The 27,917-nt window shown below is 54.0% G+C and overlaps 2 protein-coding genes across 3 annotated transcripts; one reads left to right on the forward strand and one right to left on the reverse strand.

Moving 5' to 3' along the window:
• Window positions 1-1,126: 1,126 nt before the first annotated feature.
• Window positions 1,127-21,831, reverse strand: CHRNB2 (cholinergic receptor nicotinic beta 2 subunit). 2 transcript variants are annotated; one of them, XM_045816595.1, is made up of 6 exons: window positions 20,158-21,831; window positions 8,530-8,675; window positions 8,305-8,349; window positions 7,480-7,589; window positions 5,711-6,683; window positions 1,127-2,475 (listed from the first exon to the last, which is right to left on the reverse strand). In XM_045816595.1, the coding sequence occupies exons 2-6, from the start codon at window positions 8,557-8,559 to the stop codon at window positions 2,305-2,307; spliced, it is 1,329 nt and encodes a 442-aa protein (XP_045672551.1). In that variant the 5' UTR covers window positions 8,560-8,675; window positions 20,158-21,831; the 3' UTR covers window positions 1,127-2,304. The 2 variants fall into 2 exon arrangements, with proteins under 2 accessions (XP_045672551.1, XP_045672550.1); XM_045816594.1 differs by lacking the exon at window positions 20,158-21,831 and adding an exon at window positions 9,874-9,966.
• On the forward strand, window positions 19,258-27,611 carry UBE2Q1 (ubiquitin conjugating enzyme E2 Q1). The gene is made up of 13 exons (XM_045816596.1): window positions 19,258-19,799; window positions 21,850-21,954; window positions 22,287-22,391; window positions 22,999-23,049; window positions 24,451-24,591; window positions 24,813-24,897; window positions 25,151-25,211; window positions 25,431-25,521; window positions 25,640-25,698; window positions 25,788-25,836; window positions 26,102-26,197; window positions 26,593-26,659; window positions 27,124-27,611. The coding sequence occupies exons 1-13, from the start codon at window positions 19,473-19,475 to the stop codon at window positions 27,153-27,155; spliced, it is 1,269 nt and encodes a 422-aa protein (XP_045672552.1). The 5' UTR covers window positions 19,258-19,472; the 3' UTR covers window positions 27,156-27,611.
• The last annotated feature ends 306 nt before the right edge of the window (window positions 27,612-27,917 follow it).

Raw genomic sequence — 27,917 nt, forward strand, 5'->3', positions numbered from 1 at the left:
CTACCTTGGACAACAGTCACTTGGGAAGTACTGAAAGCATGTACAGCCGACAGCAGCAGCCGATGGGGCCAGGAGCCTGGGAGAGCTGGCCCGGTGGGCCCCCGGCGGCACGCCACCCTTCAGAGGGAAGGTTCCTTTCCAGTTGCTGTTTCAGGTTCCAGGCTGTTTCTTCAGGGCTGTGAGTTTGAGGCAGGGCCCAGCACAATGCGGGCAACTGGAAATTTGCTGTTCTATTTTGTTTGAACAAAAAGGAAAAAAGGACTCATAGCCATGGTCAATAGTGGGGTGATTGCAGGGGAAAGGGGCTATGAGGGGTTAAACAGAAATAGAAAACAATACAATAAAAATAAATCAATCTGCTGTTCCAGAAGGGAGTGTCCATGGAGCCAAGACACTAGCCCTCGGAAGAGATGTGCAGAAGCCCACGCTGGCAGGTGGGTAGCAGCACTGGGGACAAGGCACACGACACCGGCAGGGTTAGGTCAGCAGAGGGCTCTGAGCGCACATGCATGGGGAGGAGCTGACCGAGAAGGGAGGTCAAGGCCAGTGCCAGAGCTCTCAACCCAGGAGAGGCAGGAGACTCCGCTGAAGACGCTGGGGGAGCCCTGCCCACCAGACTCACAAGCATTCCCTCCAGCTCGCAGTTTCCCCGGGCCCAGGCCCTGTTCCGGGGGACTTGGTTTGTCCGAGGAAGAGGCAGGGTAAGTGAGGGTCTGGGGGAAGGCGGACATGACAGGGGACCCCGTTCCCACTGGCTGCGACTGCCTCACATTCACAGAGCACCCTCTCTGTGCCAGGGAAAGCACGGGGCTTTTTCACAAACGCCACTTCACCCTCAGAGCAAGCCCATAAAGGGGCACCACTGTCCGCATCTGACAGGTGAGGAAGCTGAGAACCAGCGAGGCAGACTCCCTTCAGGTGGCTGAGGAAGAGGCACAGCCGGGACTAGAGTCCAGAATGTGATCCTGGTGCTCGCATGTGCCACCTGTGTCCTCTCACCCACTGGCACCCGCCCCCACGCCAAATGGCGCTGTGCCTGGAGAAGCAGGGGCCCAGCTGGGCATGAGAAGAGCATGGTCTGTGCGTGGCAGGCCCCTCAGTGCACTTGGCATAGTGATCCCTCTGTGACTGGCCACCTGCTGGCCCAGCACTGAGCACAGGCTGGGACCATAAATCAGAGCCCGTCATGTAGCAGGGACAGGGACAGAAGATCTCATAACAGGTCTCTTTCCTATGCTAACAGGCCAGGTGGCCTCCAGCTGTCCCCTGGGAGCAGTGTCAGAATACGGCCTCCGGGGACTCGCAGGACAGGATGCTTTCAGGGGCGCTGCTGGCAGCAGCAGCCCCGTCCCACTGCAGCCTTGCTCAGGTTTGGGTTGGTGGGGGGGTGGCAGTGGGTGGGCACAAGCAGAAAGGATGGAGCCCTGAAGGGAAGGGCGGAGCAGGAGCAGCGCTGATGTGGCCACTCGCTCTGCAGCCGGCTCCGCTTCGGGCAAAAAGGCCGGGTCTGCTTACAGCTAACATCCTCCCTTCATTTACTACAAACAAACGGTCAGTTCAGCTGGGATGAAAAACAGCCTGTGGACATGACCTCAGGCTCCAAGCAGGTCATGCAAAGACTCAAAACTCAGAGGCTCCCCAATGCCCAGCCTTGCCCACCACACCCGGGCCAGGCAGGAAAGGAAGAAAAACCCAGGGGGTGTGAGAATTCGTCACTGGAGAAGGGGAACTGGGGCTGGGCTCTGGACCCCTCAGGAGCAAGGGGCTGTGGGGCTGGGCTGGAAGCTTCCCTCCAGGAGGCTGACCCTCTTGGCAGGACCCTCTGCCCAGCTGCTGTCCACTGGGGCGGGGGCAGGTGTCAGGTCAAGTCCAGGCCGCTCTTGCTCCTCCCTTCTGAGCTGCCTCAGGTCCAGCCAGCCTATCACAGGGTCGGAGCCCCTGTTCCTCCTCCCCACGTCCCTTCCCAAGATTGGGAGGCAACAGATGATTCTGTCCCTTCTCGGCCCCTTCCCCTTGGCACTGTCCTCAGGCTGGAAGTCTCAGACGTCTCCGTCCTCTTCTTCTCCGCTTCTGTCCTCGACCAGCAGCACTCTCCCTGGGCTGGTGCAAGAGAAGAGCGGCCCGCCCAGCCCCCAGCTGGAGCTGGCTGCGTGTGGGCTGCGGTGCGGGGGCAGGGGCTCCAGGCGATGTGAAGGAATGGATCTTTGTGGGCAGCGACCCTTTCCTGGTCGCTCATCCACCTCCACCCGAAACTACTGAACGACAGAGGACAAAGGGGCGAAGGAGCACGTAGCCGGGGGGGCCTCACTTGGAGCTGGGAGCCGAGTGGTCTGCGTGGAGGAAGGTGGCCGTGGTGTAGTTTTGGAAGAGAGGCTGTAGGAACATTCCGATGGTGCCAAAGACACAGACGAAGACAAAGATCCAAAGGAATAGGCGATCGATCACCATGGCAACATACTTCCAGTCCTCACTCACCTGGACGGGAGACAAATGATGCCCAGGTGTATCAGTCACATGACGTGGGATAGGAGTGGGGTGGTGATAAGCAGGTCACACCTTACGCACACACATCACTCTCTCCCTCCATGACCCTAGAGTGACCCTTCCGAAGCATGGTTTCAGTCCTGCCTGCTTAAAAGCCTCCAGTGGCCCCACTGCCCCCAGGACCTCTCCAAACTCCCAGATCTGGAATCAAGACCCTGCTGTGACAATGTGCGCCTACCCCCACCCTCTTCCATGCCGGAACCCGGATTTACCAAACCCTGCAGGTCCTCTCGGGTCTCTGTGTCTTTGGGTTTCCTTTCTGTCTAGAATTCTGGTCCTCCCTTTCTATACTTGCTGAACTCCTACACATCCTTCCAAGCCCAAATCAAATGTTACCTCTTCTGGGAAGGCTTCCTTGATCCCCCTGATCAGAATGAACCATTGTCCCTTCCAGGTTCCTTTAGCACTGCATACACATTTCCGCCACGGCATTTTCACTGCACTGTGCCATCACTTCAATTTGCATGTCTGCCTCCGCCCCCACTCCTAAACTACAGGGACCCATCAAATGTACTTGTGTCATTCCAGCACCTGGAACACAGAGAGCCAGGAAATGGGTCTTGAATTAGCGAATGGATGGCTCCCTCTGCTCCCTGTGTGACCGCAGGGGAGCCCCGTCCCAGGGCACTGCCTGAGCATGCAGGCCCCAGAGGATGAAGACTGGGTCCTGGATGTGAACAAATCTGTCAAAAAGACAGTGACTTCTGTGGGTTCTAGGGGGAGTGGTGGCCTCCCCTCAGAGCTGCTCCGCTCTAGCCTGGCTCTGGGCCTGGGCACAAGCTCTCCTGCAGCCCGGCCGGCGGGGGCTGGGGGAAGAGGCTGCGCACCTTCGTTTAGCCAGGAGCTGAATAATGACTCGTTCCCGTCACATGTGTGCCTCCTGTGTCCCTGGCACCATGCTGGCACGGGAGACATATAAAGAGAGCAGGACAAAAAAATACATCCTGTGGTTTGCAGTCTACTGAGGGAGGTGATGGACACTAAATAAGTAAAAATTTAAAAAGTACACAGGCTGCTTATAAGGAAACAGATGGCTGAGACAGAGAAGTGGAGGGGACGATGTGATTTACAGTGTGGTCTGGGAAGGCCTCCTGGAGGCGGTGACATCTGCAGTAAGAGGGGATGTGAGGAGCCAGCTGTGGCAGGAGCAGTCACCTTCAGCCAGCCTGCACCCTTCAAAAGGGTTTACACCAGGGAACACCAAGCTGAGGAACTGCTCCGGGCTGAACTAAAGAGGCGGGGCAGCCAAATGCCCTGGATTTGCCATGGTCCCGAGACCATGGATTGACATGAGGGCGATGCTACCAAGGGCATCACGGAAAAACTGGGAAAACTGAATCTGGACTTTAGATATTGTACTGATGCTGAGTTTCCCGAATTTGGTCATTGAACCTGGTTTATGCAAGGCAGTGTCCCTGTTCTTAGGAGGGGCACGCTGTCGTGCTTGGGATAAAGGGTCACAATGTCTACAACATAAACAGGATATCGAAAGTTATTAATAAATGTTTAAAAGGGAAAAGGGCATTCTGAGCAGAGAGACCAATCTGTGCAAACGTCCTGAGGCAGGAAAGAGCTTAGCTTGCTTAGGAAGGTCAGACAAGCCAGTGAGCTGAGCAAGGGGGAGGAGGCACAAGGGGGCGGGGGCGGGGGAGGGCGACACTGTCTGTCTGGATGGAGACGCACAGGAGCTGAGTCCAGGGCACCAGCACACGTCTCTGCTCTCGCCGGGGCGAGAGCTGACCGAGGCCCACAGCCAGGGGCAGCGTGCAGACGGTGCAGGAACAGGGAAGCTGAGGATTATGTTGGGGGTTGTGCTCACGGGTCAAGACTTCTGAGAATCTGGACAGTGAGGGAGGTGAGAGAGAAAGTTAAATGTAGGGAATCACTCGAGGTTTTTAGTCCAAACCATCACATGGAAGGAGCTGATTCCATTTGCTAAAAGATGGATGAGGAGGAGGTGGGGATATGTGTTAAGCACTCAGCTTGGGAACGTTGAGTCTGAGATGCCTCCGAAGCATCCAAGTAGGTCACTGCACCGTCAGCACCAGCTCAGAAGACGCACAGGGCAGGAGCGGACTGCAGCAGAGGCGGCGGAGGCGGAGAGGAACGGCTGAGCCCCTGCACCTCTACCCCCACCCCTGCCTCTCCCACTCGGCCTCTGCTGGCTCTGAGGCTTTCACCCCAAACCCTCCAGCCTGGGCAGCCCCTCTTCCTCCATCAGAACCCGAGCAAACGCCAGGCTCTGAAGTCCTCCTCCTCCTCCTTCTCCCTCCAAACAGTAGGGCAGAGAGCTCACCCTTCCTCACCCACAAACCAAAATGGCAGCGACCCAGCAGAAACATCACCGGTGACCATGGCAACAGCTGGGCAGCAGCCAGGAGCTAGCCAGGTACTGGAGACTGAAGAGGGTGGGGGCTGGGCCTGGCCAGCCACAACCCAAAGTGGGGGCACTCAACTCTTTATACTTGGTTCCCAGATGCAGAAATCAGGGGAGTCCCCGTCTGAAGAAGTGTCACAGAAAACGCCTGCTGGGCAGCAATGTGGAGGACAGGTCTCGGAAGCCCCAGCCTCCACCTGCCCTCACCTCCATAAACATTTCACGAGGCCATCCCCGGGGCCCCATGACAGCAGAAGCAGTATGTTGATCTGGCATTGTTCTCCCCTCTACCAGCGGGCTCTCGGAAACTCTTAACCGCCCCCCAACACACACACCCTTTGCACTCCCCTTAGTTTTGCCCCCCCCAGGGGAGGCACACAAAGGACTCAGCTGTGGTTTGTGCTGAGAGCTGAAAATTAACAGCTTGGACTTGGGAATGCAAGAGGTGGGTAGGAACTCTCGGGACACGGCCACAGGCCAACTGCAAACGCAGAAGGGCCTCCTCGCTTTCCTGGCCGTCCTCCGGACACTAACGATGCCCCAGATGGGGCATCTTCGCCCTGGCTACTAGTCCTCAGGGAGCCACAAGGTCAGCCTGTATGGACTCCAACTTAGGCGGCGCCACCACCTGGAAGCAGACTGCGAACGCCGACCAGCGCCCATGCCTACCGCCCCAAGCAGACGCACGTTTCCCTCATCTAGCCCTTTTCGCTGTGCACGCGGCTACCCTGCGGCCGCTTTCCACTGCGGCCCCGCATCTCACGTCCCACGACCGCGCGCTGCACTCACGCTTTGGTCGTCGTCCTCGCTGCGCATGTGGTCCGCGATGAAGCGCACACCGTCCACCGCCTCCTGGAGGCCACAGCCACACGGCCCCCCCAAGCGCCCCGGGACAGCTGCCGGCGCGGGCTCTGCCCCAAAGGCCTCAGCCAAGCCCTGGACCGACGCGCGGTTGACAAAGCACGTGCAGGAGTCGGCCCCAGGGGCTTCGCGGAAGAAGAGGGTCCTGGGGCCCTCGCGCTCGCGCTGGCGCCTCCGAAGGCGCAGGCGTTGGCGGGCGCAGTGGCGGCGAGGCTGCTGCATGAAGAGTAGCGTGGGCAGCTTCTCCAGGAAGACGACCTTGACCCAGGGTGCCATGGTGTGTGTGGTGGGCGAGCGGTGGTGCACGTTGAGCACGCACACACTGGTGACGATGGAGAAGGTGACGAGCACCATGGTGAACATGAGGTACTTGCCCACAAGCGGCACGTCCAGGGACGTGGGCGGCACGATCTTGGAGATGAGCAGCAGGAAGACGGTGAGAGCCAGCAGCACAGAGATGCACAGTGTCATCTTCTCGCCGCAGTCGGACGGCAGGTAGAAGACGAGGATGGCCAGGGAGGTGATGAGCACACAGGGGATGATGAGGTTGATGGTGTAGAACAGCGGCTTGCGGCGGATGATGAAGTCGTAGGTGATGTCCACGTAAGTGGAGTCCTCCGGGTTCTCGTTGCGCCGGCCGGGCAGCGCCACGATGTCCCACTCGCCACTGGGTGTGAAGTCGTCCAGGCTGGCCACATCACTCTTGAGCACCAGGTCGATCTCCGTGCGGTCGTAGGTCCACGAGCGGAACTTCATGGTACAGTTCTGCTGGTCAAACGGGAAGTGCTTTACTTCGATCTTGCAGGCGCTCTTGTAGATGGCCGGTGGCAGCCAGAAGATGCTGCCGTCGTAGGAGACCACGGCGTTGGAATAGAAGGACACCTCATACATGCCGTCCGCACTGCCGAGGGATGAGCAGTCAGCTCTGGCCCCAACGTTCTCCACCCCCACCCATCAACCCAGCCCTGGCTAGGAGGAGAGGAAAGCCAAAGGGAGGTACGGGAGGGGGAACCCAGGTCTGAGGGAAACCGCCCAGAGTGTAGGGAGGTAGAGCAGGAACCATATCTGGGGGGGGGGGGTTGTGGGGAGAAGGGGTGTTCTGCTCAGAACTGTGAGGCCCCTCTGAGATGAAGGGGTGGGGGGGTGTGGCTGCTACCTGTCCTGCACTGTGGAAGCCGTTTGCTTCATGTAAGGGTGGAGAAGCTGGGGGAGCCAGGGAGGCCAGAGTGAGGCACCCCAAGCAACGGTGTGGGACAGAGGCAGGTGGGAGCAGGAGATGGTCCCAATAACGGTTTTGGAGGTAAAAGGGATTATTTCAGGAGAGGGCATAGCACCTGGAGGAGGAAGTGAGACCTCCGGGTTGTCCGATCCTGACCAAGCCTCCAGGAAAGCCTATCCTCGAATCAGTTTAGGCACTGGAGGCTATGAGTCCTTGCTTACATCCCATAGCAGCTCCAAACACTGGGACTCCTGAATGGCTGGGCGGGGCCAACAGTGGGCCGAGTTACCCTGGCTGTCCACATTATACCTCACCGGTCTGCGTCTGTCTGTCTGTCTGGGTAGCGCCTGCATCTACTCCAAGGAAGAGACTCTTCTCTGCACCCACCATGAGCTGAGTTGCCTCCCCCGAGACCCCTTCCTTCTCTGAGCACTCCCATGGTCTCCCCCAGCCTTCCCATTGCTCCAAGGTCACCTACTTGTTGTACAGGACCACATCTGGGAGCCAGATGTGTTTGGAAGGGAGTCGAACTTTCTTCATGTTGTCAAACTCCTCAGGCTTCCAAGTGAGGCGATAATCCTCCCATTCCTGGGAAAGGGAGAGAGGGAGGCAGCACCGACCTCTGGCTTGGGAGGGGCCCACAAGTTAAGGATAGTGACAAGAGGGGCCCATCTAGCTTGAGGAAGCTTTTCAAGCCATCACCTTTCCAAGGTGACTACTCTGCCCAGCAAATGTGGCTTATAAAATACACTCTCATTTAAACTGCACAGCTGAGCCAAGACATTAGAATCTACATTTTACAAATGAGAAAATGAGCCCTGGCTGGCATAGCTCAGTGGATTGAGCACAGGCTGCTAACCAAAGCATCGCAGGTTCAATTCCCAGTCAGGGCACATGCCTGGGTTGCAAGCCATGGCCCCAGCAACCGCACATTGAGGTTTCTCTCTCTCTCTCTCTCTCTCTCTCTCTCTCTCTCTCTCTCTCTTTCTCCCTCCCTTCCCTCTCTAAAAATAAATAAATAAAATCTTTAAAAAAAGAATTACCACCAATTAACAATAAAATGTAATTATAATACTCCTTAAAAAAATGAGAAAATGAATCTTGTGGAGTTTAATATGTTCAAGTCATAGAGCTGGTGAGTGGAAGAACCAAGATTCAGATCCAGTTATTTAGGACACCAAAGTTTATGCCTTTCTGCCCCTCTTCAGGAGAGTAAAAGAGGGGAAAGCACCTAAAAAGAGAAGAAGAAGAAAAGAAAAAGGATGAAAGAAAAGACCAGGGTGTGGGCAGGAAGAGCACCTACCTGGGTGAGCCAGACATTGGTGGTCATGATCTGCTCCCGCTCGTGCTGCAGGACAGAAGAGAAGCTGCTGCAAAGGCCTCCCCACCTGTGGGCCCCCCACAGCTGCCCCCAGGCCCCGCCACAGCTCCCAGGCCTTGGGAACTCCAGAGGAGTCAGCACTAATATGAACACATTCTGGCTGTGTTGAGTTCGGTAGCTGGGCGGAGAGTTTGGGAGCCCACTCACCACACTGATGAGCTGGGCCAGTGAGACCATAAGCTGGACTGTCACCAGCTCAGAGCCATTTGTGGCTGGGCGGATGAGCTTGTTGTAGCGGGAAGGATCCAGGAGATGCTCCACCAGCCGCTCCTCTGTATCCGTACCCCAGACTCCTGGGCAGGGGATTGAGGGGCAAGAGGTAAGTAAGTAGGCAAAAAAGGCCCACCCCCCCTAGGCAAGGGGGTCAATCCAGGCCCAAACAAGAGGCTGTAGCTTCCCAATGTTCCATCCCTAAGGATACATCAAAATGCTTTGGTTCCCTATAGAGGCCCCTCATAGAGAAACCCTTCCCGGAGAGCCCCAAGCTGCCCAGACAGCCCTGCACCAATGTCTCCGGCCCAAGAAACCATTCTGTAAAGATTAGTGGAGACCTGCTCTTCCTCTAAGGTCTCAGAGAGTGGTTTCAAGAGACATGCACGTTTCCAGAGCTTCTCCTAAAAGATGCCTACAATTCAGAGAAGGTTATTCATGTCCCACCATACACCCCTTCCCCTCAGTCCGTGTTCATCTATGCACTCAAGTCACATGATGTGCCTCCACATGTAACTGGCTGTGACCCCACCCCCACTCTCGAAGGTACTGGGTTGGAGTAGAACCGCTGGAATTTCTAAGTTGTGGGTCAGGGTGCATATTTAGTCCCAAGTTTCAAATATACAGGATCCCACACCCCAGGAGATGACATGCGGGGGTAGAAGTCTCATTAGGTTGTACCTTCCCTTTGCACCTGCTCTCCATACACTTCCTCTCCTTCTGTAACTCTGCACAAACACACGCCATCCCCTCAGAGAGGTCCTCCCTGGGCCCCAGCCTGGCAGAGCTCATTCCCCTCCAAGTCTCCTGTCCCACCCTACGAGACCGTTGAAAAGTCACTTCTCTCCCCCTCCTTCCCTGCCTCTGTGGAGTGACCGGAATCAGGAGCCCAAGGTGGTGGGCATGGGCAACAGAATCAGGAGCCCAGGGGAATGATGGAGAGCCAAGGGAGGGTGCTGAGCCAGGTGGATGTCTTGACACAATGTTTCACAAGAAGTCAATGGCATCTCAGCCGCAGAGGCTGCCCTCCTGACGACCTAGAAAGCCTGGGGAGATTCCCTCCCTCCTTCTTTGTGTGCCCCACCTCCCCACCCACCCCTGCCCAGGTTTCTGTCGCTTCCTTTCATCACTGCTCCTCCCAGCTCAGTCTCCCGGGGCTCCCTGCAGGCCCGAAGGTCTCTCCCCTGACTCCCAGCAGACGCCCCCACCTCCAGGAATCCCTTCCTCCCCCCTCGGAGCCTGGCCGGGCGAGGCAGAGCGCGGCGGGCGCTCCGGCGTTACCTGAGCACAGCTGGAGGAGGCCGAAGCCGAGGAGCAGCGCCGCGGAGCCGGGGCGCCAGGCCATGCTGCGGGCATCGCTCGCCGCCTCGCGTAGACCGGCCGGCGGCGCCGCGGCGGGTGCTGTCCGCGGTGCTGAAGCCGCGCTCGCGCCGCCTGCGCTCGGCTCGGGGCTGGGCCTTCGGCCCGACGCCGCGGCGACTGCGGGGCGCAGGGAGTGGGCTGCGAGAAGGGACCGGCTTCTCGCGGGTCCGGTCCGAACGGCGGAGGCTTTTCTGGCCGCTGCTCCGGGGAGTGCGAGCGGGACGGCGAGGGGAGGAGTCTCCGCCCGGAGGCGGAAGCGCCGGGCCCCGGGAAACCGGGGTCTCCGGGCGGGACGCTCTTTGGCCGGTCCTGCCAGGGCGCCAGGTGTTCGGGAAGCGAAAGCAGACGGCCCTTCGGGCGGCGGCGGCGGCGTCCTGGAGCCCGAGGTTGGGGCAGGGCCTGCAGGCTGTTGGAGAAGAGGCGGAGGAACTGCGCGGGTCGGACAAATGAATGGGCCGGGGCCCGCTCAGTCCGGAGGGACGCGGGCCAGCCTGAGGGGGCGCCAGTCGGGGGTTCTGGGGTCCCGCCCATCTGTTTTCTCTCACCGAACCCGAATGATCCTGCCTCCTGGGAAGGCCGAGGGTGCCCCAGAGAACATGACCCTAGGGGAAGAGACAGGGGGCTGTGGGTTTGCTATTTTAAGAAAACAAACAACTTTGGAGTCTGGAAACAGGGCCCCCTCACCTGTCCCACTCTCTACCTCCCTCCATAAATTCCCTAAAAGGCCAAGCTTTCTGTCCCGTCCCAAGTGGTCTAAGGTGAGGACTTCTGGACACAGTCTGAATAGGTGACCTTGAAGGTCGTGAACAGTGGAAGGGTGGGTGGTTCTTATCACTTAGCCTTCCTCACCTCGTTTCTTTCTACTCCAGTCTTTGGGTTCCCTGTGACAAGGTGGATCAGAAGGCCCTTTCACAGAGGCCAGCCCAAGAACGTGGTTAACACAAAGGAGAGCAAAGACGAGATAGAGAAAGAGGTGTCAAAATTCAATGACATCTTTGATCTTGAAAGCCCTGAACTTTTAGCTTGAGAGCCGATAAAGGCTTCCCTTTTTTCTTAGGTGGATTTTTATCACTTTCAACCAAGATTCCTGCCTAAAGCAACCTTATCATACATCAAGGCTCTGTCTTATTCCCTCTCTGCCTACTTCTTCCACCTCATCTGGGCCACCACCTCCATCTCTACACTTCAAATATTGGCAATGTCTCTATGATCCTCGAATATTCTGTCCCTTCCATCCTCCACACTTCACGGTCCTTTAAACATGGAGTTCCCTTGGCTTTTTTGTTACCCATTTCCCCCTCAGCTGCCTTTTACTTAATTTTGAACATCTGGCAGCAACGTCAGTTCCTCAAGGAAGCTATGCCTGAGCAAGAACTAGATCAGTAACTTGCTTTATGTTTCCAGAGGATGTCCAATAAGTCAACGAACCAGCCTAGGGTGTTGCTGTCTCTTCCACGGGATCATGAACCAGCACAGTGCCTGGCATATTGTGAGGGCTCAACAAATATGGAAAAGGGCTGGTACAGGACTGACGCCTTTTACTGTGTAGGGGGATGCTCCACTTTAAAAGCTCAGTTCCTGGAATGGGGGAGGAAGAGCAGGACAAGTACCAGAAAAGGAAGGACTGGGGTGACTGCAAGCCCCTTACTGCACATGAAAGTAGGCCACAGATCTGCTCCACCAGCTTCCAGGCAAGTGCCTATGTAGACATGTGATAATATCTGAAGAATGAAAGAAATCCTGGAACCAAGGAAAGGACTGAATGATAACAGCCTATGGAAAAGGGAAGGGAAAGAGAAGGGTATACAGTCACACCGCTGGGGGAAAGGGTCAGAGGCAGGAAGGACTACCTTCAGCAATCAGAGCCACGTGTGCTGAGTGCACAGGTGTTGAGGATGCATGGACCAAAAAGACCTAGTCCCAGCCATTAAGGAGATCACAGTTCGGCAACAAAGGCTTATCACACAACATGGTGGCTGCTCAGTAGAGATATAAATGAGGAGCTGTGGAAGCAGGGGAGGGAGAGGTGAATAGTGCCTCTGTGCCTGGAGGGCATGGAGATTAAAACCGAGATTTGAAAACTGAGTGTGCCAGTATGACAAGGGTGGCTTAAAGGCACTCCTGAAAGAGGGATGGTGGGGGGGGGGAGGCTTATGCATAGATGCTGCTTAGTCCTTTCTTCTTCTGGTGGGTGTCAGACGATTGAAGAAGGCTTCCTTTATGAAAATCTCTCTCTGGGGTAGTTGCTTGTGTCTTGTTTGACAGACTAGAGGATCATTTGCTTTCTTGAAGCTCTTGGTTTCTCCCCGATGCTCCTTTAGGCCAGTCACGCAGCCTGCTCACCTTGGCCTCTACCTTCTCTTTTCAACTTCCCCAGCTTTTACGTGAAGAGTAATTCCAGCCTGGCAGGGAGTGAGTCCTCTGCACAACACCCTGCAGCCAAGGAGAACTGGAACGCCCTCTCTCCCTCCTCTCCCACACACGCTCCTCCCACACCCACCAGGAAGAAAGGCAGCCAGGGAGAGAGGGAACCATGCAGGGTGATGGACAGATACAGAAGTATCAGTCCTGAGGCAAAACAGGGACCAGGCAAAGTCTGGTGTGGCACTCCCTTTGCCTCTGATGGAAAGACATTTTCTTTTGAAAAGCATCACAATCCATTTGTTTACACATTTATGTGTACTTAGATATAACATATATACAAATGTACATAAATTACAAATGTACAGCTAGGTACATTTTCACAACACAAACATAGCCACATCATTTTCACCCATATTTGTAAAAATAGAACATTAGTGATGTCTCGAAGTTCCCCCGGAAGGCACCCCCATCATTATCCTCTCCTCTCCGACAGTTCATCATGAGGGCAGCAAAGGGGAGGGACCGCTCCATGAGCCCTGCTTAAAGTTCCAGAACTAGATAGAGGTGACAGTCACACGACACTGTGAATGTGCTCAATGCCACTGAATTGTACACTTTAAAATGGCTAAAATGGTAAGTTTTATGTTATGGTATTTCCCCACAATTTAAAAAACTGACTAATAAAGTAAAGATTATTCTGACTTCTAAGAGCACAGATGGCCTTTGCCTGCTGAATTTCATATGAATGAAATCACAACCTTTCATACTTTCTAACCTGTGGACATTGTTGAATGTGGTTGTAGTTTATTCATCCTCATCGCTGTAGAATATTACATTGTGTGAATACACCATCATTTATTTGGGTTGTCTCCTGTTTTACTATTAAAAATATTTCTATGAACATTCTTGGTATACAAATATATGCATTTGAGTACATAACTAAGTCGTTTCCATTTTAATTTATTTTTTCAAAGGAATACACTATAGCTTTGTAACCTATATTTTTCATTTACTATTTCTCAAGCATCTCTTCATACCAACAAGTGTTCTTCAATGACTTTCTAAACAGTTGCATATATGGCACTGTAGATGCGTTTTGGAGTGTATCTTTAATAGAATGTTGAAATGAGACTGCTGGGTCCAGGCATTAACGTTTTTTGACTGTTTACTTATTTATTGCTAAATAATTAAATAATTGTTTTATCCTGCCTCCAGGAGGACTAACACTGTCGAGGTTACCCCGGGGCCTCAGGCTAGAGCGCCAATGGTCAACATCTCTACAGTCGTGCCCACGCCCTCCTGGTCTTCCTCTTGCCTCCTGAGTCATTCCTCCATTGTCTTAGGGCCTTTCTCCCCAACCTCCTTCCACTGAGCCTTAAGGCCCAGTTCTTTCAGAATGTCCTCCATTTCCATTTAAGGAACTTCTGTCACATTCTTCCTGGGGAGTTAATCCTGACTAATATCACCCTCCAAGGACCTTACCTCTCCTGATCCCTGTTAGCGTGTTTGCTACATTGTATTATAGTTGATTACATCTGCCCCCCCTCACCCATTACCACATGTTCCTGAGGGCAGGAGTAAGAAATGCAACAAAAACAGTAAGATGGGTCACAGCTGACATGTAAGGAACCCCTCCTCTGTGCCAGGAATGGAGCTAAGCTACCCACAGGGACTGTGTCTTATTTGTGTCTGCTCCCCTAGGGCCCATTACAGTGCCTGACAGAGCGCAGCTGCCCAGGGCGCACTCGTTGAGTTGGCGACGGAGTGCCGTCCTTCTGAGAGCAAGTCGAAGGAGAAGGATGATCACTCTGCCCCAGACAAGAGCATCTGCTTGTTCTGATAAAACATGACCTTTGGGAGAAACAAAAATCCCTTCAATCCTTTTTATATACAGCAGCCAGAATGATCTTTTAAAATCAGATCATGCCACTCACAGCTTAAAAATCATTCAATGGTGCCCCACTGTACTTTGAATAAAACCCAAACAACTTGCAGTGGTCTCTATAATCCAGCCCTTGCTTTTTTCACTGGCCTCATCTCCTACCCCCCTTCTCTCTTCTTTCGCTAGACTCAATGCCGATCCGCTCTCTATTTTCTGAAACACCAAGCTCTTCCTATGTGCACCATTCTAAGCACTTTTCATGTGCTACCTCACTTAAGCCTCCCACCAGCCTCATGCAGTAAGTACTACTATGATCTCCGTGTTACAGATGTGAAAACTGAAGTACATATTGGCGAAGTCACACCATTAACAGCTGGCAGAGCCGGGGTTCAAAGCCCATGCTCTCAGCCAGTACATCATTAGCTTCCTGCTTCTAGCCCCTGCCACCTTCGTTCGCACACAGGGTCTCTGAGGTCATTGCTCTCCTTGCTGGAATGCTCTTCCCTGCCCCTGCCATCCTGCCTTCTCTTCAAAACTCAGCTCAAACACCGCCTCCTTAGGGAGACCTCCCCTGACTAGTGGACTTAACGTTTCCCTGAGTCATTCTCTCCCACATGACCCTACTCTAATTCCTTGCATCTACTTACCAGTCATTCTGCTGGTCATTCATTTGTTTAGTATCTGACTCTGCATCAGAAAATAAGCACCACCAGAGCTTGGATCTTGTCTGTCTACTGTTGTATATTGATACTTAAACCAGTGTCTGACACACTGCATAGCCCCATAGACGTTCACTAAGTGACTAGTAAACATTTGTGCTTCGTAAACATCTTGACTTTGTAACAGTGACAGTAACCATAGCAACAGTAGTATCTAGCATTTGCTGGGCAATGTACTGTGTGCCCATCAGTATTAATCATTTTACATATCTCATTTCTTCTAAACTGGAACAATAATCCATCCTGCAAGGCAGAAGAGTATCATGCCCATTTTACAGATAAGGAAACTGAATTTCACAGAAATTAAATAACTAGACTGATGTCACATAGCTAGCAAAGCAGAGGAAGTTAAATCCAAATTTGGTTCTGACTGCCTAGTCCATGGTCTTGCCACTCAGCTGTGCTGCCCCTTTTACGGTGTGATTCAAAGAATATCTGTAGCTGACTCTCTAATGAACGCTTATGGCTCTGCCTCTCTCCTGAGCTCAGAGCTCACACCCCACGGGATGTCTCCAGGAGAATGTCCCACACCCCCTCCCCTCCACACACTCAGCACATTTATAACCCAAAGCTCCGCCCTTCCCACAAAACTCCACTCCCCTTTGAGCTGTCTCACTCTCTGTCGGCGCTGCTACTGTCAGCTGCCCAGGCTTTCAGAGCTTCTCACAGTTCTAGAGACCTTCTGTTCTTCCTTGATCTTAAAATAAAGCCCAAGTTCCCAAACATGGTTTTTAATGTCTGCCAAGATTTAACCCTTGCCTACCTAACATGTATCTCTCTCCCTGCCCCCCTGGACAAGGTCAGACCCTCTTTCCATTCCTCCAACTTGCCATGGTCCTACCTCAAAACTCTTGCATATGCTGTCCCTTCTGCCTGTGGCAGTGTCCAGCCGCACCCCCACCCACCCACCACGCTCACCGTAGGTAATTGTACTTGTCCTTCAGAATTTAGCGTGTCACTTGTTCAGGGACACGTTCCCAGATACCCGGTCTCGGTCTTCTTTGAGGCACCGACCATAACTGCAGTTAAGGACTGGGTGTGCAACAAGTCACAAAGCGTCTGACTTTCTGCCAGGCTGAACACACAGAACAGGTGAGGGCTGGTTCTGTCTCGTTCAAGGCTGCAGCCCCAGTGCCTCCCACGTAGTGGTGGGTGCTTGGGAAGTACTTCCTCTTCTCCTCTGACAGCCAGGGAGTCTGCGCACGGTGTGGACTCCACCTTTACCCCTGCTGTTTCCCCCCAGAGGCATGTAGGCTCCACGAGGGCAGCAAGTTTTGTTTTATTCACTCTCGTTTCCCTAGCACTCAAGAATTCATTAAATGAATATATTCACCACTTTCATTCCCTTTCTAATGCCCCTTCCCTCCATGTTTCAGAAAACACCAGCTACGACTCTACATCTGGCTTCTGTCAGAGGGCATCCCCAGCCAGAGAGCTGAGGTCCTGAGCGGAGGAGCAGAGAGGAGGAGACAGGCCCCCCCACAGCGACCACCACTTTGGAGTTTCCTCAGCGGGGGACTTGGAGACTGTGCAAAATTGTGGGACTACCTCATCACCTCTTTGTATTCTAATTAATGTCCTCTATAAAATATGGAATTCAAGGTCTTCCGAATGGCTGTAATTGTGGGTTTCTTGGGTAAGAGAGTCAAGTGGCATGAAAGTCTCTTGATAAAGCCAGAGAGAGAGAGAAAGAGAGAGGGAGAGCGAGGGGGAGAGAGAGAATGGTGCGAGAAAGCAACTGCAGCTTGACTACCTCTGCTAAGAAAAGCCATAAGTTTTAAACACCACTTTGGCAGAGGGAGGTTTCCACACATCTTGGGCTCATCTATTAATTAATTAGCTTCCCACCAGGAGTTATACACTGTGATAGGAAGTCTAAGGAATACAAATATGAGCAATGCTCAGACTTCAAGTCCTGCAGATACCTGGATGATGATTAAAATACTATAAATAAAAGAAAAGCTTATCAAGAAACAACTACAATGTTTTCTGGCTGTGTGGGAGAACCAACCTCATTTTCACTTTCACAGTCTGCATAAGCCTGGGCTGAGCAGGGTCTGGGAAAACATGACTGCCCGAAAAGGGGAAACAGAGAGGGCTGCGCTTTTGGAAGGCCAACTAGGAGCGAAAGAGAAAAGGGAAGGGTGCACCCAAATGAGCCAGCACAGTTCCCCCCCATAAGAGGTGGACAGGCTGGTGGGGACAACGGACAAGACATGTAAGGACTCAGTACATAACAGCAGATGCTTCGACGGGGTAGGGCCATAGAACCGCCCTGGAAGCAGTGTTTGTGATGAACGCTACGTGAGCAAATCAGGAAAAGTTTCACTGAGGGGCTGATGTGAAGTCAGGTCCTCGTGTCCAAGAATTCCTTGTTTAGGAATTTGTTGTCCACAATGCGCATGAGTAACCAGCCATATCTAATATGTAGGGAAGAGTGGAGGTTGGGATGGTAAATCTCTCTGGGCCCTTTCCAGGACTGGCTCAGGGTTGAAGTGACAGTCCCGAGTGTGTGTGTGCGCATGTGTGTGGGGGCGGGGGCAGGGGCACCCAGTCCTTTTCTCCAGTGGTGAGACCACCACCAACAATGACAGCAATCACAATAGTCATGATGACTAACCCCCTCATGGCCCTTACTGCATACCGGGAGCTGTTGTAAGTGCTTTTCATAGTCAACTCTCATAGGTAAAAACAGGTGGTGGGGTGGGGCCCAGGTACGGGTTCATGCATTCAGGCACGGGCTTGCCTGGTTTAAATCTTCCACCGGTGCCACATGAAGAAGCACCCAGATTTTCTTCTCCACTTGCCCAGATGTGAGACGCAGGGATAGAGGTAGGGGGTGAGGCTTAGAAAAAAGAAAGTATCAGAGGAAGCTCAGAGAAAGCGGAGTGGGGTAGGAGGACATTGAGTTTGGAGACACACCCGAAACACTGCTTACTAGTTGGATATCCTTGCACAGTCACTCCTTCCCCCAACTTGTAAAACAGGAATAGAAAATGCTTACTTTGAAATGTTGTTTGGGGAGTGGGGGATAATTTGCAAGATACCCTGGCTTAGGAAGTGCTCAATAAATGGGAATTCTTACAGCAGCCTTTTATGCCACCGACTTGCACAAACAGGGAGCATTCTAACTCTCCATGCTCCCTGAAGGAGACACATCTCAATCATCTTTAAATACCCAGAGCCCAACTTAACCAAAAGAAGGCCCGTATCAACGGTCACTGAGTAGATGAAAGAGTAACGCAGCACTGAGGACCAAGGTCGTCTTCCAGCAAAGAGTCACGCATTTTGGTCCACGTGGAGAGGAAGATGGCAATCTGCCAATGGCTCAAGTGAGGAGCTGGCACAGCGTAACTCCTCCTCCGGCCCTACCACAGGCTAACACGGCGGCCCTTGGCTGAAGAACGCCTGCTCCGGATCTCTAGAACCTCAGCCAGCTTTGTCCTTTGTGATAGTGCCACCTAGCGAAAGCCCTGGGGTACTGCCACCTACTTGCGGCTACTGAGACAAGGTGTTAGTCTTTTAAACTTGGGAGGGGATTGTGGTCCTCGGGGCCTGTCAACTTCCATTCCACCGCCCATGCTGTCCCTCCCTTAACCTTGCCCAGACCCCGTAGGTCTGATAAGTGCCAAGGGTCAGCTATCCACTACCCCTCATACATAAGTGATCAGCGATCTAGCTATCACACGACCCTTCAGGGCATTGGGGCATCACATCTTTGGGAGCAAGCAAACATGACTCGTATCAGGGTCATTGCACGGATGGGGACACTAAGAGAAGATGGTTAACACAAGGTCACACAATGAACTAGCTACAGGGCCGGGATGAGGATCCAAGACTCGTGATTCCTTGGCTCCTTCCCCAACCACACGCCCCTCATTCAGTGTGACGACGGAGCATGCCCACCCCCACGGGGGCAGGGACTTGGGGGCCATGTGCTGAGGACCAGGGTGGGGGCGCAGGATTAAGGCGGCACCGCAGCGATAGCAGCTCCCACTCTTTCTTCTCTGCCAACCGAGCAACCAGCACGCTGGCCGCAGGGGAGAGAGGCAGGGGAAAGGGCCCAGAACAGGAAACACTGTCCCGCGCGGGTAGCCCCTGGGAGCACGCGGTGCCGGGTCATGTGAAAGCGGAGAGCAGACGAGGGCCGTCGCACGCACGCACGCCCGCCATACGTAAACACGCACTGAGGCACAGACAGCCGCGAGGCCAAAGCCCCGGGTCACATGTGGAGAGTGGCAGTGGAGAACAAGGGGGCGGGAAAGAAGGAAAGATCACGTGAAAGAGACCAGAGCAGAGAGGTCACGTGAAGGAGGCCGGAGGCGGGGCTGCGGAGTAGGAGGAGAGGCGCGCGGCTTCCGGCGGCTGGGGGGGGTACGGCGAGCGGAGGGGGGACCCTGTCCCGGAGGTGGCGGCGGCGCCATCTTGGCGAAGGGGGGATCAGGAAGTGCGGACCGCGGCGGCGGCGGCGGCGGCGCGGCGGCGGCGGCGGAGCCCGGAGCGGAGGCCGGAGGCTCCCGGCCCGCCGGCCCCGGAACGGAGCGGAGCGGAGGATGCAGCAGCCGCAGCCGCAGGGGCAGCAGCAGCCGGGGCCGGGGCAGCAGCTGGGGGGCCAGGGGGCGGCGCCGGGGGCCGGGGGCGGCCCAGGCGGGGGCTCGGGGCCGGGGCCCTGCCTGAGGCGGGAGCTGAAGCTGCTCGAGTCCATCTTCCACCGCGGCCACGAGCGCTTCCGCATTGCCAGCGCCTGCCTGGACGAGCTGAGCTGCGAGTTCCTGCTGGCTGGGGCTGGAGGGGCCGGGGCGGGGGCCGCGCCTGGACCGCATCTCCCCGCACGGGGGTCGGTGCCTGGGGATCCCGTCCGCATCCACTGCAACATCACGGTGAGGACCCCCTTGTGTGCGCCTCTCGGGGGGGCCCTTGTCAGGGACTCAGGATCACCCCGCACGGCTTTTTGATCTCAGAAGAGCTGGGAGGCCGAATCCCCTCTTGGGGCTCGCTCCTTTTCTCCAGGTTACATTTGTTTGTGCCGCTCGAGGTTCTGCCGAGCACCCGGAATCTCTACCATTGATCCTTCATAGTGAGACACCCGACATATGGCGCCCCCACTACCCCTTCCCACTGACCCACCCACACCCCAGGGTTCACGATTTTGGGTGCTCCTCCACTTTACCTTGCCACCTCCGAATGCCCCTTTCTTCCCCCTCACTCTCATCTCAAGGTTCAGGCCTCTGCACTGACCTGAGCTGGAACGACTTGGCTGGAACTCTGCACGTTTCGGTGATGCCCCCTTCTCAGTAGTACCTTTAACTTACGACGTTGCCACCTGTGGGATCCCTGCCCACGCGTCTCTCGTGCAGCCCCTCTTTGCTCTCCGAATCTCACCAAGTGGTAGTTTGCAGTACCCTGACTCTTCTTCCTTTCCTTTGGATTCCCTTTTATTCTGGTGTAACCTCTAACTCTCCTTTGCCCCAGCTGGTAGCAGATCTGCCACTCCCCTCCCGTTCCCTGTGGATATCCGATTGTCCTGGGTTGTTTGTTGCCTTTCCCAGTAATGGTGGTTGGTCATGTTTGAGGGCTGTCCCATTCTAAACAGTAACATTCCTTTTCTCCTCAGTGAACATCGTTCCACCCTAGGCATGCAGGACTGGGAGACGCTTACATGTCTCCCGCCCAGTCCACCCTCATATGTCCCTTGAAGACAGTTGGCCTCTGGTAACCCAGGAAGATCTGATACTGCGTGGTGCAGCCCTTAGAGTGGCTGGCGCTAACTGCTGCGGTAGCGTTCGCCCAGCTGGAGCACTGGTTACGGAGCCAGAGGGCAGTCCCTTATCCAGGCAGGCAGACTGTGAATGGGATTAGTCTGGGGAAACAGAGGCTTGTGAGTTGTGAAGTGCTTTGGGGCCGGAATTCATTTTACCTGGTTCCTGTTTTCTATCTCTTTCCTCCATCAAACCAGGTCAAGGTTTGGTGAGGCAGGCCTCAGATGGGATGGGGTGGCACCCCACCAAAACTCATGAGTCCAACTTTTTCCTTCTTCCATCCCCACCCCACCCACCCCACCACCTTTCTTCTTACTAAAGCAGAAAGTTGAGACTGGAGGACTAGGTGTGGCTTAGGTGAAGACTTGAGCGTCTTTATTTTGTTTTCCCTCAGCATCGAGGGTTAGAGCCCTGGCAGAGCTCACACCCCCAGTGAAGGTGGATATGGTTTCCTTGGCATGTGTGGAAACCTCAGGGGTTAATTTTGTTCCTGAATGAAATTTCTAATTCCTTAAGGGTAGGTGTGCCCCATTCTAGCTGCCCTTCCAGTTGCCAGAGGCCACCCACTATCTTTGTCTCTGAAAGGAAGTTAACTTAGAAGGTTCTCAGCTAGGCTCTGTGGCCCCTGTAAAGGAAGCTTGGTCTGAACTGGCCCCCTCAGTTTAGGCAGAGGGGGAGTCTGGTCAGGCCGCCTTTGGCACCATGGCTCAGGAATGCTGGGAATGTTAGCAGCGTAGGCTTCTTTCTCCCAGCCTGCCATGTGGAGCCCTCCAGCCTACGCCTGGACGAAGAGGGTGGCAGGTTCCCAAGGGAGAGGTGGGGAGAAGGGGCCTTTGAGGGGTCCTGTGGGGTGTGGAAATTCTTCCTGCTACCTTTTCCCTTTTAGGTTCTGCAGATACAATCTAGTTTTTAATCCCTCCTTCCCTAGCTAACCTGAAAGTGATCTGTAGTCTTTTTCACATCCGTGTGATTGCAGTGAGGTGATCTGTTTCTCGTCTCATGGTCTAGGGTTTGTTGGAAAGCTGCTTGGCTAGATACTGACTTGCTGAGCTGGGCTTTTATGAACTGGGGAAAAGCAGAGGGGCTGGTTTGGGGGAGCAGAGGGCAGGCAACATCTAGCTTTTCCCACAGCCGCCCGTCTTGACTGCTCTCCCTGCTCTTTTCCCATTAGGAGTCATACCCTGCTGTGCCCCCAATCTGGTCGGTGGAGTCTGATGACCCTAACTTGGCTGCTGTGTTGGAGAGGCTGGTGGACATAAAGAAAGGGAATACTCTGGTGAGGGGGCCAGGGTGTTGAGGTGGGGCTCATGTCTTGAAGACTACCCATGAAAGGGGGATATATCTGGAAAGTGGGTGGTACAGTAGGCTGCGCTTTGGAGGCAGACTTCTTAGGGGACTTGCTTACTGAAGCCAGAGAGAGAGAGAGAGAGAGAGACCCCCACACCAGTCCCAGTATTGGTCCAGTACACTCTTCCCACAGCTACACGGTCCATCAGGTGTAGGGAACTAGGTACCAATTTGGGGTCTGAGCTAAGAGCTCATTAGTGTACCTGTCCAGATTGGGGTGGGGAAGGAGTATTTGATGTCACTGTGGTCCCCTACCCCCAGCTACTGCAGCATCTGAAGAGGATCATCTCCGACCTGTGTAAACTCTATAACCTGCCTCAGCATCCAGATGTGGAGATGCTGGATCAGCCCTTGCCAGCAGAGCAGGTGAGCAGCTGAGAAGCTCTGGCCTTGCCCGGCCATCCCAGACAGCGCTCCTGTAGATTGAGACAAATCTGCAGTAGTTTCTCTCCACCCCTACCCACTCCCAACACACATATTGTGACTCTTGGCCTCTTCTGCACGTAGGAATCTAGCTTAAGTGGGACCCTGATAAGAGCTTCCTATCGGAACTTACTCTTGTGGGCAGTATCCCTCGTGGAGAGGAAGGGGCAGACTTTTACCAGTAGCAGTTGGTGGCTATTGGGATCTCAGGCCCCTTGTTGAAAACCAAGAATGCTATATCAGTCTAAAGACAATTGAGTAAAGGAGACAGTCTTATGGAAATTAAACTGGGATTTGTGAGGTGGGTGACAGAGACAGCCGTTTTGCTGCTTTTATTCTTTGGCATTCAGTAGGAAGAGAGTAATGGGCTGCCAGTAAAGTCATTCCCTGGGCTGTTGCTTCCACGCAGACGTGGCTGGTGGAGAGGTTAGCAGCATTACGGACAGGCACATAGCTTCTAGACCTGGAGGCTCAGGGGAGTCCGTCGGAGGTTGCATTCTGGAAAGCCATCGGGGGCTCTGATCTCCCACCTTTCCTTTCCCTACTGCAGTGCACACAGGAAGACGTGTCTTCAGAAGATGAAGATGAAGAGATGCCCGAGGTAGGCTTGCCACCTGAGGCGGCAGTGGCAGGAAGCTCTTTTGGTCAGCAGCACTGAGCACCCACAATACACGAGCTCCAGTCTAGAATGTGGGAGAGAACAATGCCAGAGGAGTAAAGACAGATTTACTGACTTGGAGGAGTGGCCAGTGTAAGAAAGACAGGGCACCCACATCCAACCACTGGAGACAGTTACGTGCAAGTCTTACACCAAACGGCAACAATGTAACTTCAGATATCTACCATATATAGTTGTCTTGAAGATTAAATAAGGCATTACACATAAAATGTTTCATGCAGTATATAAGTGCCAGTTTATCTGATACATCGTCTAAAAAGATACTTTTGCCGAGTGTAACATTACAATTATGAACTTGAGCTTTAGAGCCAGACAGAATTTGATTCACATTTTAGCTTTGCTAAGAGATGTCTGATTTTGGATGCACCTTAGTTGACCTCAGCTTCCTCATCCGTAGAATGGGGGCAGTGACAACATAATGGCATGGTGGTTATAAGAATGAACTGAGCTAGTGTGTACAGCATCTAGTACAGTGCCCAACATTCATTGGATGTCGGCTGATGTAATATTAGGACATCACTGATCACTTTGTGTCCTAGCATTGGGTTAATGTCCCAGGTTCTGTAACTTTATTAAGGTCTTAAGACACATGAAGGACTTGCGATACACGAACTTACTCCTGTAAGTAGAGCACCCTCTGTGCCATCCCTTCAGCATCTAACAGAGGGTTCGGATCCTGAATGTGGGCTCTTCTCCCACGCACAGTGAACTGCTTGCTCAATGAGCGCAGGGTGAATAAGGGGCTGACTCTGTTCTCGACCTCTGCTGTCTCCCTCTCTGGCCCTCCTTCCTCATTTCCCTCCTGGCACTGGGCGCCTCTGTGTGTCCTGCGCCAGCTCACGCACCTAGGAGGGCATGAGGTTTCTGATGCAGGCTTCTCCTTTAGACCGGGAGTCCTGAGGACTCCTGTGTACCACAGTCACCTGGTGAAACATGAGCTTCGAGTCACAGTGTCAGCGCAAAGTCATTCTAGGAATTAAGAGCTTCTGCTGCCAAGGGAGAGTTTTAGAAACGGTTAGAGCAGAGTCGTTCTGGGAAATACAGGGACTGAGTCCTCCCTGCTTGTTTTCCCGGGCCCTCGAGTAGTCTGCTGGAGAAGCGAATGGGAGGGGAGACTGGCCTTGTCCATTAGATTGTAGAGGGAACGGGGCTGGACGTTGTTGTAGAGACGGAAAGGGTGCTGTACTCCGTAGCCACCTAGGTAGACCACTGTTCCTTCACTTGCAGCTCTAGACCGAGTAGGACTGAAAGGCGATGCCCCCTCCAAAACCTGTGTTGGTGTCTTTTCTCCTCTGTCCCACTCCCACTCCATACCTTCCCCAGGACACAGAAGACCTAGATCACTATGAAATGAAAGAGGAAGAACCAGCTGAGGGTAAGAAATCTGAAGATGATGGCATCGGAAAAGAAAACTTGGCCATACTAGAGAAAATTAAAAAGAACCAGAGGCAAGATTACTTAAATGTACGTACCTTCTAGGGAGAGGCTGGGCCAAGGGGTTGGTGGGTAGAGGCTAGAAGGTGGTAGGCCGTTGTGTATCAGTCTGGGGAGCAGATTCCTTTTGGGTGCTACAGGTGTGCCTAACCCTTGCTTAAACCCTGAGCGGGCTGCCAGACTGCCCCTGAGGTCCAGAGTGTTTCCGCACCACGTGACCATGAACTGTTTCTGTCTTCCTGCCCTTGCAGGGGGCAGTGTCTGGCTCGGTGCAGGCCACTGACCGGCTGATGAAGGAGCTCAGGGATATATACCGATCACAGAGTTTCAAAGGTGGTGAGTGGACCCTAGGGAGGGGCCTGAACAGGAGCTTTTCATAAGGAAGGATATGGTGGTGGCCAGGGCCCCAAGAGGTTTGGGGTTATGAACTTCTCAGGCCAGAATGGAGCTCCTGAAGCCAGTGACTTATTCTGGCTGCATGTCCATCACTGGTGAACCTGGAGCCTTTCATAGTTTTTCCTCTCGGCTTGGGAGAGGGATCCACAACCTGGACCATCCTCATAACACCTGTCTTCTTCCTGCCTTCCAGGAAACTATGCAGTCGAACTCGTGAATGACAGTCTGTATGATTGGAACGTCAAACTCCTCAAGTGAGTGGGGACTTGGACTGGAAAGGAGGTGGGGGCGCAGGATGTGTGGCGCCCTGTGCTGGGAGTCTCTGGGGCTGTCCCAGGAGCGTGTCGGTCGGGGGTGCCAGGAGCAGACGGAGCAGTGCTGTGCCCCTCTGCTGTGGGCCTGGAGGAGGGGAGGCTGCCCTGAGGCTCCTGAGCGGGGACCAGGAGTCTGAGCCCAGACTCGTTGTTCCACAGAGTTGACCAGGACAGCGCTTTGCACAACGATCTCCAGATCCTCAAAGAGAAAGAAGGCGCAGACTTCATCCTACTTAACTTCTCCTTTAAAGTAAGACTGTTTCCCTTTCTGCTCCTCCCTCCTTGGCCTAGACCCCCTCCTCCACCTCCCAGTCCGGTGGGGGATGCCGGTCTCTCCTCCCTAACTGTCACCTTTGTCTCTCTCACAGGATAACTTTCCCTTTGACCCACCATTTGTCAGGGTTGTGTCTCCAGTCCTCTCCGGAGGGTGAGTGGCTGAGGGCAGCTCCTGTGACAGGGTGAGAAAGGGGCGTGGAGCTTTTTGCCGGGCACAGCTGACTAACCTTTCTCCTGCAGGTATGTTCTGGGCGGAGGTGCCATCTGCATGGAACTTCTCACCAAACAGGTGAGCCTGTCTCTTGCTCTTGGCCAGGCTGGCATGGGCAGGGTTCAGCTGAGCTTCACCACACACCCCCTGCCAGCTGGGTGACAGGCATAATGTGGCCCTTTCACTCTGTCAGCAGAGCCTGCACCCACTGACCTGGGCCAGCAGGCGATGGCTGTTTGGGAGGGAAGGGCAAGGCCCTTCATGGAAGCAGTTCCTTGCTAGAGAACAAGTGTAAAGTTCTGGGAGCGCTCCTGGCTCACTCGCTTGGCCGCTCGTTTCCCAGGGCTGGAGCAGTGCCTACTCCATAGAGTCCGTGATCATGCAGATCAGTGCCACGCTGGTGAAGGGGAAAGCACGAGTGCAGTTTGGAGCCAACAAAGTAAGGAGCTGGGGGCCCGGGGCTGCTGCCGCTGGCCTGAGCCAGACACAGCTTGGGCCGGTAGCGGGCCGAGGCTTCCTTCTCTCACGGGCCCAGAGGATATTCCCTCTGGGCTGATGGCATTGTATGAGTGGGCCTGGGACATCCTCAGTGGGATCGGGAGCCAGGCCTTGGCCTGAGGGTCCTCCTAAGATTTGGGAGAGGTCACAGGTGTAGGAAGGGAAGGCTGTGGGATTGCACCTGAAAGGGTGCCTCCAGGTGAAAGGCACTGAGTATGTTAACACAGTGTAAGGTCGGGGGTGGGGACTCCTGGGACTCCAGGCGGGAGCCTGGGGAAGGTAAGGGACAGTAAGGCCACAGCTGGCCATGGCCTGATTTGTTGGCTTCTTCTCCAGTCTCAATACAGTCTGACAAGAGCACAGCAGTCCTACAAGTCCTTGGTGCAGATCCACGAAAAAAACGGTGAGACTGGAGCCAGGATTCAAGATTCGGACACTTGGAAGGCCTGAGGTTTTCACTTTCAGCTAAATAGCAAGAACCCCGTTTTGGTGTCTGAGCCTTCACCCCCCAGTAACAAAGCACCTGCCCCCCTTCTCCCGAGAAGGGCTGGCGTGGCTGCGTCCACAGCCTCTCTTCCCAGAAAAGCACCAGTGCTCACTCCACGAGTGGACTTGGTGCCACCCCTCTTCCCGACCACCCTTTGAGAAAGCTCACCTCACTCTTCTGTCATCTCAGGTTGGGCACATCAGTCTCCCCTTCCTTATGACCTCCAGGTAGGCAGTTGCTCAGCTTCCCACACCTCTCCCCGCACACCGGGAAGCCCTTCTGAGGCTCTTGGACCTGTAATCCTGGAGGTGTCTTCCGTGATCAGGCCCCGGAGCAGGGACTCGAGCCTCCACCTCACGTTCTGTTGGGTTTCTTTGCAGGATGGTACACACCCCCAAAGGAAGACGGCTAACCCCGGAGTGTCGCCCCTCCCTCCTTCCCCAGGCACCACTGGACCAATTACCTTTGAATGCTGTATTTGGATCTTACGCTGCCTCTGTGGTTCCCTCCCTCGTTTTTCCTGGACGTAATAGCTCTGCCTATTGCAGGACAATGATGGCTATTCTAAACGCTATGGAAAAAAACACAAACACAGAACTGTTTCAAGTACTCAAGACTGACTTACAGACCAACCAACCACCTGGCTGGAACCCTTGCTAGCAGGCGTTCTTATAAAAGAAACTTTCGAGCCTCCTTATATTGCTGGAAACTCAGCTGTGCTCCAGACTAGAGCCTCCTTACCTATGCTATGGATTTTTAATTTATTTTCTCTTATTTCATGTACACTGCTTTTTTTGGTTACAGTGTATGATGGATGTGTATGGAAAAATGTATCTTTGGGAAAACAATTACAGTTTGTTAATTTGAAGATGCTGGTCTTGACTCATCTTTATTTTTATTCCCACATCCCACCCCACCCCCATCCCCTGAACTACTTGGGTGGTGGGGGAGGGGGAGAGACGAGAGCCAGAGAAATGAGGAGCTGAAGCACACGCCCAGCCCTCAGATTTCTTCCAAAGGCCCCTGGAGTGACCAGCGTTTGTCCCCCGTGGCATGCAGAGCCTGGCCTGCTGAACCACGGTGTAGTAGGCTGAAACGATGACCTTAATTCTTGGGACTATTTTTCTCTTTTAGTCGCAGATGTTTCCATATTTCTAAGAAAAAGAAAATTGGG

This window comes from Phyllostomus hastatus, unplaced genomic scaffold (genome assembly GCF_019186645.2).
Source record: "Phyllostomus hastatus isolate PE091 unplaced genomic scaffold, TTU_PhHast_1.1 phas_scaffold_216, whole genome shotgun sequence".
NCBI classification, from domain to species: Eukaryota; Metazoa; Chordata; class Mammalia; order Chiroptera; family Phyllostomidae; genus Phyllostomus; species Phyllostomus hastatus.

Coding starts and splice junctions, on each gene's coding strand:
- CHRNB2 (XM_045816594.1), bottom strand. CDS start 9,937: ATGGCCTGGCGCCCCGGCTCCGCGGCGCTGCTCCTCGGCTTCGGCCTC. Junction 8,676..9,873: donor CCTCCTCCAGCTGTGCTCAG/GTAACGCCGGAG, acceptor TCCCCTGCCCAG/GAGTCTGGGGTACGGATACA. Junction 6,684..7,479: donor GATGTGGTCCTGTACAACAA/GTAGGTGACCTT, acceptor ATCCCTCGGCAG/TGCGGACGGCATGTATGAGG.
- UBE2Q1 (XM_045816596.1), top strand. CDS start 19,473: ATGCAGCAGCCGCAGCCGCAGGGGCAGCAGCAGCCGGGGCCGGGGCAG. Junction 25,522..25,639: donor TACTTAACTTCTCCTTTAAA/GTAAGACTGTTT, acceptor TCTCTCTCACAG/GATAACTTTCCCTTTGACCC. Junction 25,837..26,101: donor TGGAACTTCTCACCAAACAG/GTGAGCCTGTCT, acceptor CTCGTTTCCCAG/GGCTGGAGCAGTGCCTACTC.